The sequence below is a fragment of the Ornithorhynchus anatinus genome, chromosome 3 (genome assembly GCF_004115215.2).
Source record: "Ornithorhynchus anatinus isolate Pmale09 chromosome 3, mOrnAna1.pri.v4, whole genome shotgun sequence".
NCBI lineage: Eukaryota > Metazoa > Chordata > Mammalia > Monotremata > Ornithorhynchidae > Ornithorhynchus > Ornithorhynchus anatinus.
This window is the reverse complement of record NC_041730.1, coordinates 76,120,561-76,138,365: the sequence shown is the minus strand read 5'-3', so window position 1 is coordinate 76,138,365 and position 17,805 is coordinate 76,120,561. Positions and strand designations below refer to the sequence as shown.

At 44.2% G+C, this 17,805-nt stretch overlaps 1 protein-coding gene across 1 annotated transcript in view; it reads left to right on the top strand.

The window, feature by feature from the left end:
- Positions 1-823: 823 nt before the first annotated feature.
- The window catches only part of ADAMTS12 (ADAM metallopeptidase with thrombospondin type 1 motif 12), a 318,713-nt gene continuing 301,731 nt past the window's right edge, over positions 824-17,805 (top strand). Inside the window, exons 1-2 of the mRNA XM_029058942.2 lie at positions 824-1,094; positions 8,064-8,425. Coding sequence (XP_028914775.1) covers positions 968-1,094; positions 8,064-8,425 — 489 coding nt within the window. The 5' untranslated portion in view covers positions 824-967. The remainder of the gene's footprint in view (positions 1,095-8,063; positions 8,426-17,805) is intronic.

Here is a 17,805-nt window from a genome sequence, read left to right as displayed (position 1 = left end):
TATTACCCTATTTATTTTGTTAAGGAGGTGTACATGCCCTTGATTCTATTTATCTTGATGATGTCTTGTTTTTGTTTTGTTCTGTTTTACTTTGCTGTTCCCCCTTTTAGACCCTGAGCTCATCATTGGGCAGGGATTATCTCTATCTGTTGCTGAATTGTACATTCCAAACGCTTAGTATAGTGCTCTGCACATAGTAAGCGCTCAATAAATACTATTGAATGAATGAATGAAAGAGAGGAGGGGGCAGGGAAGAGAGGAGAGGTAAGGGAAAGAGAGAGCAAAGAAAAGGGGACAGGGTTGGGAAAGAGGAAAGGGGAGGGTGTCGAGGAGAGGGGAGGGAAAGGGCAAAGGGAGTGGAGAGGGAATGGCGGGAGGGGGAGGGCCCATTGGGAGCTCCCTGACCTCTTACCTCCCAATCTCCTGGGTTGGGAGTCGGAGGAGGGAGGGGAAGCCGGGCTGGGGGAAGGACTTTTCTACCAGGCTGCCTCCCTGCCTATTCCTCCAGGGTAGGGGAGAGCACGTCTCCCCGATTTGGTCGGGGGCAGGGCCAGAGGAAAGGGAGAGGGAGATGGGGGGCGCGGGGCAAGGGAAAAGAAGGAAAGGAGCGAGGGGAGGGGGATGGGGATGAGCAAGAGGAAGGAGGGAGGGAGGGAAGGGGGGAAGAAAGAGGGAACGAGGGAGTTGTACGGAAACGGATCTGCAAAACTCAGACCCATGCAAATGAGGCCCTCCTCCCCTTCCCCAAAACCCCCAGGCTCCACCCCTTGGAAATCACTCCTCTTTCTGTTTAAAAAAAGAAGGGGAAAAAAAGGTATCCGGCCTCCCTCACTGTTAAAAGAGAGAGAGAGACCCTATGCTTTTTTGGCATCAGTTTCCCTTGACTTCAGGGCCATGAGCTTCTGCAGCCCCTTCTCGGTCCCCTTCACCAGCTGAGGGCTAAAGTGACGTCCCCGCAAACTGAACCATGCCATGTGCCCAGAGGAGCTGGCTGGCAAGGCTTCCTTTCCTGCTCCAGGTCCTTAACTTCCAGGCGCTGTGTTGTACTAGACTCCCCCAACCTGGCACTTTTTACTTTCCGGACAAGCGGCAAGGTTAGTGACTTTTCTCCTTCTTCTTTAAACCACGGTGTTTAGAGATTGCAAACTCTGGCCGCTGACCATCTCTCTCTCTCCCTCCCTCTCTCCCGGTCTTCCTGCCTCTTCCCTGTTCCCGTTTTCACCAGGATCGTGTAAAGAGGGATGAGAAAATAGTCGTCGTTTCTTAGGGCGCTTTCGTCTCTTCCGAAGTTATGACAGTCAATCGTATTTATTGAGCGATTGCTGTGTGCAGAGCTCTGTACTGAGCGCTTGGGAGAGCACAATAGAACAGACACATTCCAGTGTTCTTAATAGTAATAATGATGGTATTTGTTGAGCGCTTACTATGTGCCAAGCACGTGGCTCAGTGGAAAGAGCCTGGGCTTGGGAGTCAGAAGTCATGGGTTCGAATTCCGCTCTGCCACTTGTCAGCTCTGTGACTGTGGGCAAGTCACTTCACTTCTCTGTGCCTCAGTTACCTGATCTGTAAAATGGAGATTAACTGTGAGCCTCACGTGGGACAACCTGATTACCCTGTATCTCCCCAGTGCTTAGAACAGTGCTCTGCACATAGTAAGCGCTTAGCAAATACCAACACTGTTCTGAGCGCTGGGCACTGTTCTAAGCGCTGGACCCTTCCATTCCCCAAGTTCTAAGAGCTGATCTCCTTCCAGCTCCATACACTCAAATGACTTTGGAAAGTCTGCTGAAACTGAGTTGTTTCCCGGAAAAGAGTCGGTTTCCAGTGTTTTGGGGATCAATCGGTGGTATTTACTGAGTGCTTACTGTGTGCGAAGCACCGTGCTCAGCATCTGGGAGAGTACAATACAAACCTTGAAAGCGATTCTGAAATCAACAGTTAACATTCTGTGTCTCTCCTCAACACACACACTCCCCACTTCTTATCCTTCTTTGACTCCTGCTTCAATCCCCAACTTGGAGTGAGGGCAGGGAACACAATATCATTCAGCTTCCTGCTGAACTCTGCTATGCTTTTGTTTCCTGGAAAGAATTTGTTCTTTCGTTGAAAAAGCATTCTGTTTCGGACCATTCTTTTCCACGGAGCAGTGTAGCTCATTGTCATATCCCTGTCATAGGTGGCTTCTCTTCGCAAACTTTTCAGAATCTGGAGTGCTACGAAGAAAGTCAGAGAAGTTGGGGATGAAACAGGATTTCATATCCTTACTCCTTGGCTATGGCAGAATAGCTTCCCAAATTACAATGTACATGACAACTCATTCATTGTACAGGAGTTTTTTGACTTTAAGAGCCAAAATGTGTCCTGGTTGCTACAGGGTTCATTCATTCATTCATTCAATAGTATTTATTGAGCGCTTACTATGTGCAGAGCACTTTACTAAGTGCTTGGAATGTACAAATCGGCAACAGATAGAGACAGTCCCTGCCCATTGACAGGTTTACAGTCTAATCGGTGGAGATTATGCTTTCTCTGGGAATATGGTTGGATAGAGTTGATAAATGAAACAAGAGGTGGTCACTGCAGAGACTTATGAATATTCTTGACTGTAGTATAAATCACCTTTTTTGGATGAGATCTACAGTATAGTTGTTCTTCATTTAAAATTTCTTGGATAGTTTTGCCCTCAGCACTGCTGAAGCACAAATGCAACTAGAGAAATCAGCTGTTTTAGTTTTATGAGAGATTACACTTAAACTTCTTTGCAGGGAATTTTGTTTCCAACACTAAAATGTGAAAAATACTATTCCTTGAAACGTTGTTTTTAAATGTATTCAGGCTTTTCTTCTTCCCCCACTTTAAAACAATAGCACTTAACTGTTTTGTTTTTGCTTTGTCAGTCAATCAAGCAAATTGATTGAGTGCTTATACTGTGTTCAGAGTGTGGTAGTAAGCTCTTGGAAGAGTAGATATGACAATACAATGGACATATTCCCTGATGTGTGACCTCGGGCACTCCTCTGGGCCTCAGTTCTTCCATCTGTAAAATGATGATTTAATACCTGCTCTCCCTCCTGATGAGACTGTGTGCCCCATGTGGGACCTGATGATCTCATAGCTACTCCAGTTTTTAGTACGGTGCACGGCTCGTAATAAGTGTTTAACAAATACCACAATTATTATTGTTATTATTACTGTTTTCAGAAAGTGGATTTTATGTCAAACACATGGAATCTCTTGATTTAGTTCCTGGTTCTATTACTAACTCCCTGGCAGAAGTTTTATTTCACTGGTGTATTTTTTTCATTTTATGATTCCAAGCAGTGGATTTTCTTGGGCTCTACTCTGGACATAAATCTTTCTGGGCAAGAGGAAGTCATTAAAATTGGATCTTAAAAAGAATTATAATAGCAAAACTTGAGGGAAGCAGCATGGTCTAGTGGAAAAAGCACAGGCTGGGAGTCAGAGGACCTGGGTTCTAATCCCATTTCTGTCACTTGTTTGCTATAGGATCTTGGGCCAGTCACTTAACTTCTCCCTGCCTTAGTTTCCTCACCTGCAAAATGGGGATTTAATATCTGTTTTCCCTCCTATTTAGACTGTGAGCCCCATGTGGGACCTGATTACCTTGTATCTCAGTGCTTAGTACAGGGCTTACAACCACAGTTAAACCACAGTTATGGAGGGCATTCTTGGACTTAGACTCACGACAACAAATTGATCAAAACTACTCTATCTTGTCATAGACCCTATTCCTCATTGCATTTTGATTTCTTGGAGTAAAGTCATGGAAGAAGAGTCAAGCATTACATCTTGCTCAGAAAGAACCCTTCATTACATCCTTGTAAAGGGGCAGGTTTGAAAGATCTCCATTTCCTCTTAGTAATTGAAGCCCCTGAGAAGTGTTGTGCTCAGTGTCACAGAGGAAGTGAAAACAAAAGATTTTCAAGAATAAAGGAACACAGTAATAATAATAATAATGTTAGTATTTGTTAAGCGCTTACTCTGTGCAGAGCACTGTTCTAAGTGCTGGGGGAGATACAGGGTAATCAGGTTGTCCCATGTGAGGCTCACAGTTAATCCCCATTTTACAGATGAGGTAACTGAGGCACAGAGAAGTGAAGTGACTCGCCCACAGTCACACAGCTGACAAGTGGCAGAGCAGGGATTCAAACCCATGACCTCTGATTCCCAAGCCTGGGCTCTTTCCACTGAGCCACGCTGCTTCTCTTACTCATAAATTCAACACTCTCTGCTCCTGCTGCCTCTCTAACAAGTTGTGTAGCTCAAAAAGAACACCTGGAAAGCATCTGGCATTTAGTTCACTCTTTAGACCACAGGTGCAACCATGATACTCAGCCAGCTACACAAATGGCATTTGGTTTCATATAAAGATGAAACTTCTTTACAAGTGTCCCAAGGAGAATTGATTTTGAGATAGCAAAGACCTGGAAAAGAGGGGGGTTTAGTCCTTGATTGCAAATGGTTGAGATGATATTTTAGGTAACTTGAAAGTGCCAATCCTTCTGATTTATATGTGAGGAAGTTATTATTATTATTACTAAGTGCTGTCAAGTCATTTCCGATTCATAGCGACTCCATGGTTATACTTTCTCCGGAACATCCTGTCCTCTGCCATAATCTGCAACCAGTTATGGTATTCATTAAATAAGGACCAAACGCTGTGTTATGTTCTGGGATAAATACTAAATATCAAATTAGAAGATTAGAGATGATGATTATTAAGTGCTTACTATTTTAATATTCTGCTCATCATACCTTCTATTATTAAAGACCAGGACTTTCTGTGCAAATTAAACCTTTCTATATGCACAGACGCAGAAATTGTCCCAACTACTGAGGGACAACTCAATATTGTCCCTCAGTACTAGAGAAGCAGCAAGGCCTAGTCGATAGAGCATGGGCCTGGGTGCCAGAGGATGTGGGTTCTAATCCTGGCTCGGCAATTTGTGTGACCTTGGGCAAGTCACTTAACTTCTCTGTGCCTCAGTTTCCTCATCTGTAAAATGGGTATTCAATACCTGTTCTCCCTCCTACTTGACTGTGAGCCCCAGGTAGGACAGGGACTGTGTCTCATCTGATTCACTTGCATCTAACCAGCACTCAGAACAGTACTGGTTATATAGTGAGCACTTAACAAATGCCATAAAAAGGTCACCTCAGCAGTCAGTCCTGAAAAATGGAAAAGCACCCGAACCTGATGCCTTACTTGGTAAGATCTACAAATTCAGTCAGTCAGTCAGTCAGTCAGTCAGTCAGTCATATTTATTGAGTGCCTACTGTGTGTACAGCAGTGTCCTAAGCACTTGGGAGAGTCCAATACAGCAATAAATAGATACATTCCCTGCCCACAACGAGCACACAGCCTAGGGAGACCACTGGGTTTAAGCACTTACACAAGCACCTCTCCAACCTGTGGACTACCGAGGAAGTGCTGCAGAATCTTAAAGAAGCCACTTTTATTGCTCCCTTCAAGAAGGAAGGCAAAAGATGAGATTGCAGCGAATATGGAGGTATCTCATTACTCTCCATTGCTGGCCAGATCTTATGCAAAGTCTAGTGGATCCGCTACTAAAGAATATTGTTGCTTGAGCACTTCCTGAGTCAGGCGGGACTTCAGACATCAACACGATGCAGCAGGCATGATCTTTATCGCAAATCAGATACAGGAAAGGTGCAGGGAACAGCGCCGAGAACTTGCTATGGTTTTCTTAAGCCTTTCAAGAGCATCTGATACCATCGGTAGATCCAGGCTATGAAATGACTGAGCAAATTTGACTTCCCTGAAAAATTCATCTGAGACTACTTCATGATGGCCAAAGTTGAGGGCGCCCTTTCTGAGCAATTCCCCATTGCCAGTAGAGTAAAGCAGGGATATGCTAGTCTGGTCTTGTTCTATGCCACCATGCTGGACGATGCAACAAGAGATTTCTATGCACTTGTTAGAATATGCTCCTGTATCTCTAGAAAACTCTTCCCTTACAACAATACCTGTTTTCCTTCCTACTTAGACTGTGATCCCCAGGTGGGGCAGGAACTATATCCAGCCTGATTATCTTATCTTATTCCTTGGCACAAAGTAAGCACTTAAAATACCATCATTATTATTATCATTATTATGACAACAGACCTTGAGTATCACGGCTCAGTGGAAAGAGCACGGGCTTGGGAGTCAGAGGTCATGGGTTCTAATCCCAGACCTGGCACTTTAGGCAAGTCACTTCACTTCTCTGTGCCTCAGTTACCTCATCTGTAAAATGGGGATTAAGACTGTGAGCCCCACGTGGGACAATCTGATCACCTTGTATCCCCCCCCAGCGCTTAGACCAGTGCTTTGCACATAGTAAGAGCTTAACAAATACCATTATTATTTTTATCCAAAGTCCTAGAGACAATCATTCAGTAATTTCTGTATCCAGAATATTGTGCCCTAGAGTCACACATCCAAAAAGACATACAAATGATTGTAAACCACAACTTACTACAGTATCTGGCACACAGGATGCGCTTAACAAATACCATAATTATTAATTACTATTAAACCACTTTGCCGAAATCGCCAGGCCTAAATGGGCCTAAAGAAAACAGAGGCAATATATCAAGCTGCAGGAGGGAAGCCATATATGCAGCCAAAAATTGATTTTGGCATCATGTAGCATGGTAGCTAAATACTCATTGAATTCTATTACCTAGGCAGCCCTCTAACCAACAATCAATCATATTTATTGAGTGCTTACTGTATGCAGAACACTGTACTAAGCACTTAGAAGAATACAATTTAACAGTGTTGGTAGACACATTCCCTGCCCACAGTGAGCTCACAGTCTAGACGGGGAGACAGAGATTAATGTAAACAGATAATAGATGACAAGAAAGTAGAAAAACAGACCTAGAAAGTCTGCACGCCATTTAGGAGACTGTCAAACAGAATGTGGCAGTACCATGGTATCAGACCAACAGAATTTTCACAGAGCTGTAGTGCTGCCCAGCTGGGAGATCCGGACCATGGCTTTGTGGATTTCCATCAGCATCATATACAGGCCATCCTCAAAGTCCAATGGCAAGACAAGATCTCAAACAATGAAGTTCTGAAGTGAGGTCAGTCTACTAGCTTTAAAGCTACGCTCATCTCAGATTTGAGATCTATTCCTTTGAACGCACAACTTCAGCTTGACAGTTACTGCTAGGGAGAGATGGGGCTGAGAGTTTCTGGAGTTTGGGGCTATGCACACAGTAAGCACTCAATAAATATGATTGAAAAAATATTTTGGTCCAAGCTTTCTGTGAAGGAATGCTCAGATTCAAGGAAATCATCAAGACCTCTTACTGCCACTCTCAAAACTATTTTGCCACTCCATCATTTTGATTTGCAAAGACTTCTGAATTCTAGGTAGAGCGTCTTCATTAATTACATCAGTGTTTTTGAGGAAACAGCCAATCTTGAAACTAGCAGTAATGTTTATTGGAAACCAACTGATGTACTGCCTTATAATAAACAGTTGGGGAATAGTAAACAAACAAGTGGCTTAAAATAAGCTCCTCGAGGGCTGAGATTGCATCTACCAACTGTATTGTACTCTCACAAGCACTCCCTCTAGACTATAAGCTTGTTTTGAGCAGGGAACATGCCTACCATCTCTATTATACTGTGCTCTCCCAAGAGCTTAGTACTGTGCCCTGTACACGGTAAGTGTTTAATAAATACAATTGATTGATTGATTGACTGAATCCCTGCCCAGAAGGAGTTTCCATTCTACAGTCACCTTGCTCTGTTCCAGGAAATATATTTAATTTCTGGAGTTCTAGCAGTGTTGGTGAAAGTTTTGAGTGTTTACCAGGAAGTTAAAGCCTCCTTGGTTGGAGAACTTTGTTAATGACAGGATTTGGAGGAGGCCATCTCGGCTCAGTGCTGGAGGATACCCTTAATAGGGCATTTCCAAGAAAAGGGTCAAACCTCGAGTAAAGTAGAAGTGCTAAGAGTCTCACTCATTTCCCCAACTAGCTATTGTTCAAAACTCAAATTTCATTATGTCTTTTTCTTCCAGAAAGCTTTATCAAGACATTACAAGAATATCATCTGGTGGGACCCGTGAGGGTAGACAAAAGTGGCCATTTTGTATCTTATGCTCTGAACCACCATGTCACCAATGCCAGGAGGAGGAGAGACCTCAGGGGAAAAGATGATTGGGTGTATTACAAAATTTCTCAAGAAGGCAAGGACCTGTTCTTTAACTTGACTGTCAGTCGGGGATTTCTCTCCAATAACTACGTACTGGAGAAGCGATATGGAAACCTCACAGGGGCCAAGGTGTCCTTTCACTCAGGAACCTCCTGCCATCTCACTGGTACAGTGCTGCAGCCAGAAACCGGCTATGGAGTGGCAACAATCAGTGTCTGCAATGGACTGGTAAGTGAAGTCCCCTCCCTCCCCTAGACCCTCCCAGCCTGAGGATATCTGACTTGTAGACCTGAGCAAGGTAGAGGATGGAATCTTTGGGAAATGGGATGCTGAGACATTCCCCAGCAACATGGTCCCTTTTAGTTCTCAGAGACTTATCAGCCTATATGGATCTTTTTTGTCATGAATATGGGAGAAGAAGACAGCAGTGGAGAGGAGGGATTTGTAAGCTCCAAAGTCTTGTGGGGACTAGTAGTTACAGAACCCCATCTCAGACCTCATACGGGATGAGAATAATTTGCTTGGGCACAACATCTGGGTACGGCTAGAATCTGGGACCTTTCCAGAGATGCAGAAGCAGCATGGTCTAGCTGGCCAGAGAGTCAGGGGACCTGGGTTCTAATCCTAGCTCTGCCACATACCTGCTGTGGGACTTGGTCTAATCATTTAATTTCTCTGTGGTTCACTTTCCTCATCTGTATTATGGGGATGAAGTACCTACTCTTCCCCAACAACCTTTAGACCGTGAGCCCAACTTTGGGCAGGGAGTGTGTTTGACCTGATTATTTTGTATCTATATCATCATCATCATCATCATCATCGTTGTCATTATTTCCAGGCAACTGGTGGCAGGAATCTGAGATGCCGCCGTCTCTTTTGTCACCTCAGATTTGCCCACCACAGGGCCTGGCCCTAGCTCAACACCATCTTTTCATCCCACACTCAGTCTGTCTGCACTCTATGTGTTGCCCCAAAGCCCTCCAAGATAGGAGGACAGAGGCAATGTTGGGATTTAGGACCAGGTGGAGAAAAACTGAAAAGCAGCCTGAATTGGGGCTGATGAGATGTCAGAGACCTCGGGGTGGGCCGAGACTTACAGTGAGTTATTGTCCCTGTCTTTCCAGTCCTCATTCACACTAACTTTCCCCCTAATGTTAGACATGATTCTTGTAGATTCAGGCTCAAACTGGAACTTTCTCCAGGAAAATATCTTCCAGAACATATCTCAGCTCATTGCTGACTATCCCTCATCCGTACTTTTAAGATTTTCTTTGGCATGAAGAGGAAGGAGGGGCAGAGAGAAGGAATGAGAACAGATATGTGGCAGGGCCACGAGAGATTCACCATAGCCCATGCACATTTAAGCTAGTTATCTAGTTAGCCTCATTTTCATCCACTGGCCTTGGCTTCCAACTTAAAGCCTTATTTGACAGCAAGCCCCGAGATGTGGGATTATATACAGTAGCATTGGTGGACATTGGTTGCTTCCAGGCAAATATAGCTGCCAACATAATGTGTCACCACCACGCCTTCTTCAATGTTCCCCTTGAAATACCAAGGTTCAAAGGATGTAATTCTGTTTGTGTTCCACAACATTATTTCAGTCATTTTTACAATTCACATGTGTTCTGTGAGATTCTCTAGAGGCTCTGCATGAGGTTTTAGTCAGAATTAGAGGCAGCCCATCTGAAGCAGAATGGAAGAATATGTTATTATGTTTTGGAGAAGGCAGAGATGAGACTAGGTGAAATAGAGGAGGACTGTTTGGAGGGAGACTACCTATTTTCACTCTGTGGTCTAAAGAAGTTGATTTTTACCACACTGATTTGGACTGGATAGTTTTGGGGCTATAAGTTTTCCATTTTTAGGAGAGGTAAAGAGAGATCAGGTTACACTCCAAGGGCTATAGCCCTGCCCACGAAGTCTTCACTTTGTCTACCTCCCCTCTCTGACTTTTGTCGCTGGACCTATTCCTATTCCAGAATCTCCGGATCTGCCTCTCAGCAGGTGATCACTTTGCCTGTCCATACAAACCCACCCACCTGCTCTCATCTTCAGCTGCCAGCATAATCTATATTGAACAACTTTTGGTTCCATAGTTCTCTAATAGGCTCAGAGACGAGAGAAATCTGGAGCCTGAAGGGCTGAAAGCAAGATATACCAAAATATATAATTCTAATAAAACATATTCTATATATCCTTAATAGGTCTCTACATATTTATTTGTATTTAATGGAGAGATACACATGCATCTTTCCCTGGTTTAAACAAGAAAATGGCTAAGACCCTTTGCCATTTCTTACTTAACCACTCTGCATACCATACCTAAAGGTGGTTTCTGCAATGGATGAGGGATCAGAAATATCTACTGCGGTTAAGATCTGCTCTGTGATGCCAGACTTCACCTGTTCTTTCTAGCAGCCTTCAGTATGTGTGCCATTGGATAAAGAGGTTTTGGGGTGAGAGTGTGGATAGCTTAGTGCAAATCATCACACGCCTGCAAAAACCACCCAAATGCATGTCCAGTTGTCAGCAGGGGTTATGACTGGTGCCAGAATATCACTTAATTGGATGGAAAGGCCCAGAAAATATATACTACCATAATTTCATGGGCTTGCTTGGGATTATAATCTCTTTGTTGACAGTGGAGTCTTAAAACAGCTCTGTTATGCAGAGATAAAAAGTGCATATATGATATACACATGTGAGTGTTGGTGTGTGTGAGGGGTTATCCACTAGTTGTACCAACAGTGTATTTCTAAAGTACACTTTTTTCCTTTTCTCCCCATCATTTTTAAAGAAAATGCCTTGATATTTAGAATTTTTTCAGGTCTTGAAATAAAATCTCCTGTTGAAATCTGGAGTCTTTGAATTTCAGATGAATCTGAAGATTAGAAAGTTGAGTATTTTGGGATTCTGTTCCAAATATGCAGTCTGTAGCAATCAACCAAGCAAATATTCACCAACAAACAGGCCCACATTGCTACCTAGATGGAAAATTTCTGCTAATCAAATTAGTGTCTAATGTTGTCATTATAAACAATCTGGCAATGCCTATTTTGGAGCTTTTTGTGCACACAAGTGGGTAATTAGCTGGGGAAGAAGTGGCCAGATATGAGAGGGGTACAAACCCATGACAATTATTTTCTTTTGATAGTTGATTATGCACCTTGACATGCATTTCCCGTAAATTTGCCTGGGCTCCTAAACTAATTTGAAAATGGATGTTTGCTGTTTCTGGATTAACCCTCTTTGTCTCCAGTGACTGTCATCAACAGTGAGGAGATTTATAGGGCACAACACAGCAGAGACTGCATTGGCCCCTTTGAGGCAGGGGTAGGCTCTTGAGATAAAGCAGGGAGAAGGCACTTGCCCAAGGCTGCTATGGTGCTAATGACAATCTTCCATTTACCTCTATACCACTGAGCATACCAAAACACATCACACAAAAACTCCTCACCATTGGCTTTAAAACACTCAATTACCTTGGCCCCACCTACCTTATCTCACTATTCCCCTATTACAACCCTGTCCACACACTTCCATTCCTCTAATACTACCTTTTTCTCTGTACCTCAATTTCATCTATCTCACCGCCGACCTCTCACCCACATCCCACCTGTGTCCTGGACCACTCTCCCTCCTCATATCAGACAGATAATTGCCCTCCCGACCTTCAGAGTCTTATTGAAGATACATCTCCTTCAAGAAACTTTCTCTGACTAAGCCCTCCTCTCCTCTTCTCCCACTCTCTTCTGCGTCACCCTTCATTCAGGGTGCCCTGAATGTTCTATTTCATGTAGAATTTAGGTTGGGCAGAGACATTGTCGTTTCTTACATAATACCAAGTGCACCACTGAACTAACATGGAGGAGACTGCAATTTTTCATGTGGGAAATGTGTATCACAGTTTCGCAGTTAAGTAGCAAGGGATAATAGTTAAAATATTAAGATCTGGGTTAACAGATTTACCAGTCCCATAAAATTTCACTGGTAAATCCACTCAATAAATCCACTCAAAGTAAAAGCTATTTTTCTCTTGACATGTTGGAATTCCTCATCCATACCTATTCTCCACCTGCCTTCCATGATGGTTCCTACAGCTAGCTCTTGATCCTTCCAGAAAAGCATCCTCTGCAGATATTTCTGCCTCTCAGCCTCTTCTGGTTTTGCCTCACTTCTTCTCAGTCTTCTGCTTGGGGAAACAGACCTTGCCCTTTCCCTCTACCTGTTCTTCAACAATTTCATCATCCCATTTCAAAATGAACATCCCCAACCTTGCTTCTTTCCACCCTCCCTTCCCAAGGGTGGGTAGGGTCAATCATTCATCAGTGCTACTAACCGAGCATTCCCGGAGAGCAAAGTACATGGGAGAGTACAACTAAGATAGAAGTCACATTTCCTCTGTCCTCATGGAGCTTACGATAGAATGAGAGACAGATGCACAGATATCAGGTCCAAAGGGGACCTGGTATCGAGCATAGTCTGAGGGGCAGGGCATTAAGGATGGAGAATAAGGAGAAGAGAGCTCTGGATAAAGAAAATTTTCCCGAGCTGGTTGGCGATGGAGGGCAGGAGGGAAGGGCGAGGGCTTAGCCGGGGCTGATGCTGGACCTCAGTGTGGAACGCCACAACAACCTGATGCCGACTGGAAGTTAAATTTGCCACTCTGTCATAGAATCATTAGCAGCTCTGTTAATGGACCTGATGGAGGGGGAACCTATGGAGAGCAGCTGAAGTGGGATTTCGTGATTTGGTGTGTCACACTGCCCCCGCACAGCTCTGCTGCTGGCTGGTCTCAGGCCGTCGGGACCTGAGTTATTTCTAAGTGTGTGGACATGCCATATAGAGAGTGCTCTTCACTGCTGCCCCTGCAACACTTCTCAGTTTCTTCTCCCTCCCCCTTCTGAAGAAGGGCTTGGACCTAAGGCCTGGGAGATTCCTGCTGAGATGGAGATATGGGACACCCCTATTTGTTTCAGATGGGCTCTGGGGTTCTCAAACTCCACAGGGTCCTAAACTGGGGAAGAGTCTTTGTTAGTGATGCCCACCCTGCCCCAGTTGGGGATGATTGGGCCCGGATTCAGCCTGCCTGCGGCAAACACAGATCCCGAGGCTCTGCCATCCACATTGTAGGGGCTCATTAAGCAGCATTAAAGCAGCATGGGCAGAAAGCTGGGTGACAGAGGCATGTTGCCAGCATGCCAGGGCCTTCCGAAGGAAGGCCGGGGGATGAGGATTCATCCTGTCACGGATACCGCTTTTCTCTTAATCTAGCTGACACCCCTGCTGAGAAACTGCCACTCAATTAGAGGGTTTAATTTCTTCCCTTCCTCTTCCTGAGCAATTTTCCCCAGTGCTACAGTTGGTTTCTTTAAGCCAATTTTTCTAAATCTCAGTTAAAGAAGGAAGAGGCTTTCTACTTCCCCAACTCTGACACGTTCCCCAGCTCTCCTAGCTCAAAACTGCCAGGCCAGTTATCTCCCTACCATCAGAGATACCTAAAATCACTCTTCCTCCAGGAGATATTCCATGACTAATCCTCTCCTTCCTGGTCCTTTCATCCCACCAGCCACCCTTGGCACACATGAGTATTTGATTTATTTATGCCATTTAATTTACTCATTTTTTTTTCTCAATTTTATTTTTTATCACTTGTATGTATGCTGCTCCTTCTGTTCCTACTGTACGTATACTATTTGGATCTGCTTTCCCCACCATTAGATTGTAAAGGACATAAGGGAAGAAACTGAATCTTCAACTTTTACTAAATTGTCCCAAGCACCTTGCTCAGTACTCAGCACATGAATATTGATAATCATAACAAGAAGAATTGTGGGATTCGTTATGTGTTTACTATGTGCAAAGCACTTTACTAACATTGGGGTAGATACAATATAAGCAAATTGATTACCATCCTTGACCCATGTGGAACTCACAGGCTAAGAGGAAGGGAGAACAGGTATTTTATCCTGATTTTACAGGTGTAAAAACTGAGATACAGAAAAATTGAGTTACTTTCCCAAGGTCGCACAGCAGGAAAATCATGAAGTTGTGATGATGATGATGATAGTGGTGGTAATGTTGAAGGCCTGAGAGCCTCTTTTCTAGTGGTAGTGTGATGGGGAGAGCTGTTTTTTTTTTTTAAGAGCCATAACTGAATATGCATGTGACCTACATAGACTTAGGTAAACTGTAGTGTATTATCAGCCCACTCTTTTTATTATTATTTGTTTTTTCTTGGTTTGGTACTTGTTAAGCTTTCACTTTGTGTCAGGGGTTGTAATATAAGCACTGGGGCAGATGCAAGATGTGGACTGCAGTCTATTATTAGCCCATTCTTTTCACTATTATTTGGTTTTGGTTTGTTGGTTTGGTACTTGCTAAACTCTTACTTTGTGTCAGGGACTGTACTATAAGCACTGGAGCAGTTGCAAGATAATCAAGTTGGATCCAGTCCCTTTCGCACATGGGTCTCTGTTTTAAGGAAGGAGGATTTAATCTCCATTTTACAGGTGAGGTAACTGAGGCCAGAGGAGTTAAGTGAGTTGCCCAAGGTCACCCAGCAGACAAGTGGCAGAGTTGGGATTACAATTTAGAGCTGGGATTAGAAAAAAATCATGTCTAACAACTGTACTGTACTCTCCCAGGTGATTAGATCTGGACCGTGAGCCCCACATGGGACAGGGACTGTATCCAATATGATTTGCTTATCTCCACCCAAGCACTTAGTACAGTGTCTGGTGCATAGTAAGCACTTAACAAATGCCATCATTATTATTATTAGTGGAGTGTTCTGCACAAAGTAAAGAATCAATAAATACTGCTGATTGATGGATTGATCATGTGGCCAGGATCCAAATCTTCAGGTGCTGGTTGGAGGTGAGGTGTCGGGGTTGGCTTTTGGCTGGATTCCAGACCACAGGGGGTCAGAGCTGGAGTTGCCACTGTCGCAGGTCCGAGGGAAGGTGAGGAGCCGTGCTGGGTCTCCGCTGGACTCCAGATTCAGGGACTAGGAGCTGCAGAGAGTGGTGGGAGGGTTGTGAGTAAGAGGCTTCAGTCCCACAGCACAGGTGACCAAGCTCCCAGGTTGGAGCAGGGCACTCGTCACCTTGGGGCTGAGCGTTGGAGAACAGGAGTGGAAATCTATCACCTCCACTGTGCTTCTGACTCCATCCCTTCACACCTTATTGAACCACTCACACCATCCTTCTTCACTCTGTGACTGCCGTCTTCAACTGTTCACTTTCCAGCAGCTTCTTCCCCACTGCTTTCGAACATGCTTCCCTATCCCTTATCTCCTGACCTTACAGCTCTCGCCAGTTTTTGCCCCATCTCCCTCCTACCATTCCTCTTCATACTTCTTGAGAGAGTAGTTTACACTGGCTGTCTCCACTTCCTCTCCAGTTCTCTCCTTGATCATCTCCAGTCTGGCTTCCCCCCACTTCATTCCACAGAAACAGTCCTTTCTAAAGTAACCAATGACCTTCTTTCCAAATCTGATGGCCTCTACTGTCTCCTAATCCTCTTAGACCTCCAAACTGCCACTGACACTGAAAATCACCCCCTTCTCCTTGAAACTTTATCCAAACTTGCCTTTACTGACACTGTCCTTTCTTGGCTCTCCTCCTATCTCTCTGACAGCTACTTCTCAGTATTTTTTTCAGGCTCTTAGTATGACACTGGGGTCCTTCAAGGCTCAGTTATAGGTTGCCTTCTATTCTCCATTTACACCCACTCCCTTGGAAAACTTCTTCACACCTTGGCTTCAACTGCCATCTTTATGCAGTTGATTCCCAAATCTACATCTCTAGCCATGACCTCTTCCCTTTACAGTCTTGCATTTCCTTCTGCTTTCAGGATGTCTTTATCTGGATGTCCCACCTATACCTCAAACTTAACATGTCCAAAACAGAATTCCTTATCTTCCCACCCAAACCCTGTCCCCCTCCTGCCTTTCCCATCACTGTAGACAAAGGCACTATCCTCCATATCTCTCAAGCCTATTACTTTGGCATTGTCCTCGACTCATCTCTCTCATTCAACCCATATATTCAGTCCGTCACCAAATCCTGTCAGTACATCTTTCCCAACATTGTTAAAATACGCTCTTTCCAGTCTGTATTTCATTTTACTTCATGGATCATTTTTCTAAAAAAAGTTCAGTCCACGTCTCCCCATTCCTCAAGATCCTCTAATGGTTGTCCATCCACTTCTGCATGAAACAGAAACTCCTTACCATGGCTTTCAAGAACTCAATAAGCTCTCCCCTCTTCTTCTATAGCCCAGTCTGCAAACTTCACTCCTCTAGTGCCAGCTTACTCACCCACTGCACCTTGATCTGATTTGTCTCGCTGCTGACCCCTTTCCAATGTCTTCCCCATAGCCTGGGACTCCTTCCCCCTTCAAATACACCATACTACCACTCTCCCCACTTTCAAAGCTTTATTAAGGTCACACTCCTCCAAGAGGCTTTCCCCAATTAAACTCTCTTTTCCTCAGCTCCCTCTCCTTCCTGCATCATCTGTGCACTTGGATCTGTGCTCTGGCATAGCATGTTCAATGGAGCTTAGTGGATAGAGCACAGGCCTGGGAGTCAGAAGGACCAGGGTCCTAATCCCGGCCCCACCACTTGTCTGCTGTGTGACTTTGGACAAGTCACTTCACTTCTCTAGACCTCAGTTACCTCATCCTTAAAATGGGGGTTAAGTAATAATAATAATAATAATAATGTTGGTATTTGTTAAGCACTTACTATATGCAGAACATTGTTCTAAGCGCTGGGGTAGATACAGGGTAATCAGGCTGTCCCACGTGAGGCTCACAGTTAATCCCCATTTTACAGATGAGGTAACTGAGGCACAGAGAAGTTAAGTGACTTGCCCACAGTCACACAGCTGACAAGTGGCAGAGCCGGGAGTCAAACTCATGACCTCTGACTCCGAAGCCCAAGCTCTTTCCACTGAGCCACGCTGCTTCCCCAGGTCTGTGAGCCTGGGGCAGGTACTGTGTCCAACCTGATTACCTTATATCTACCCCAGTGCTTAGGACGGTGTCTGGTACATAGTAAGTGCTTAACAAATACCACAATTATCATTATTATTTTCTACAACATTAGATATTCTCTCCACCCTCAGCACCACAGCACTTTTGGACATATCTATAAATTATATAGTGTAAATTATTTATTTATATTAATGTCTGTCGTCCCCTCTGAACTATAAGCTTGGGGGAAGAGAATGTGTCTGCCAATTCTGTTGTATCAAACTCTCCCAAGTGCTTAGTACAGTGCTGTGAACATAGTAAGTGCTCAATAAATACCATCGATGTGGATGATTATGATGATTATGCTCAGGAGGGTTGCGCCAAGCTTTGCTTGCTGCCCTACCCCAGAACATATAGTGGGTTGGGGGAAGTGGAGGGAGCCAGAGCCAAGTGTTAGCTCATCGTAGACTATAAGCTTATTGTGGGCAGGGAATGTATTCATTTATTACATTTTATTCTCCCAAGTGCTTAGTATGGTTCTCTGCACACAGTAAGTGCTCATTAAATATGATTGAATCCCTGAGTGAATGAATGAGTCTGATCTTTGAGGAGATGGGCCAGAG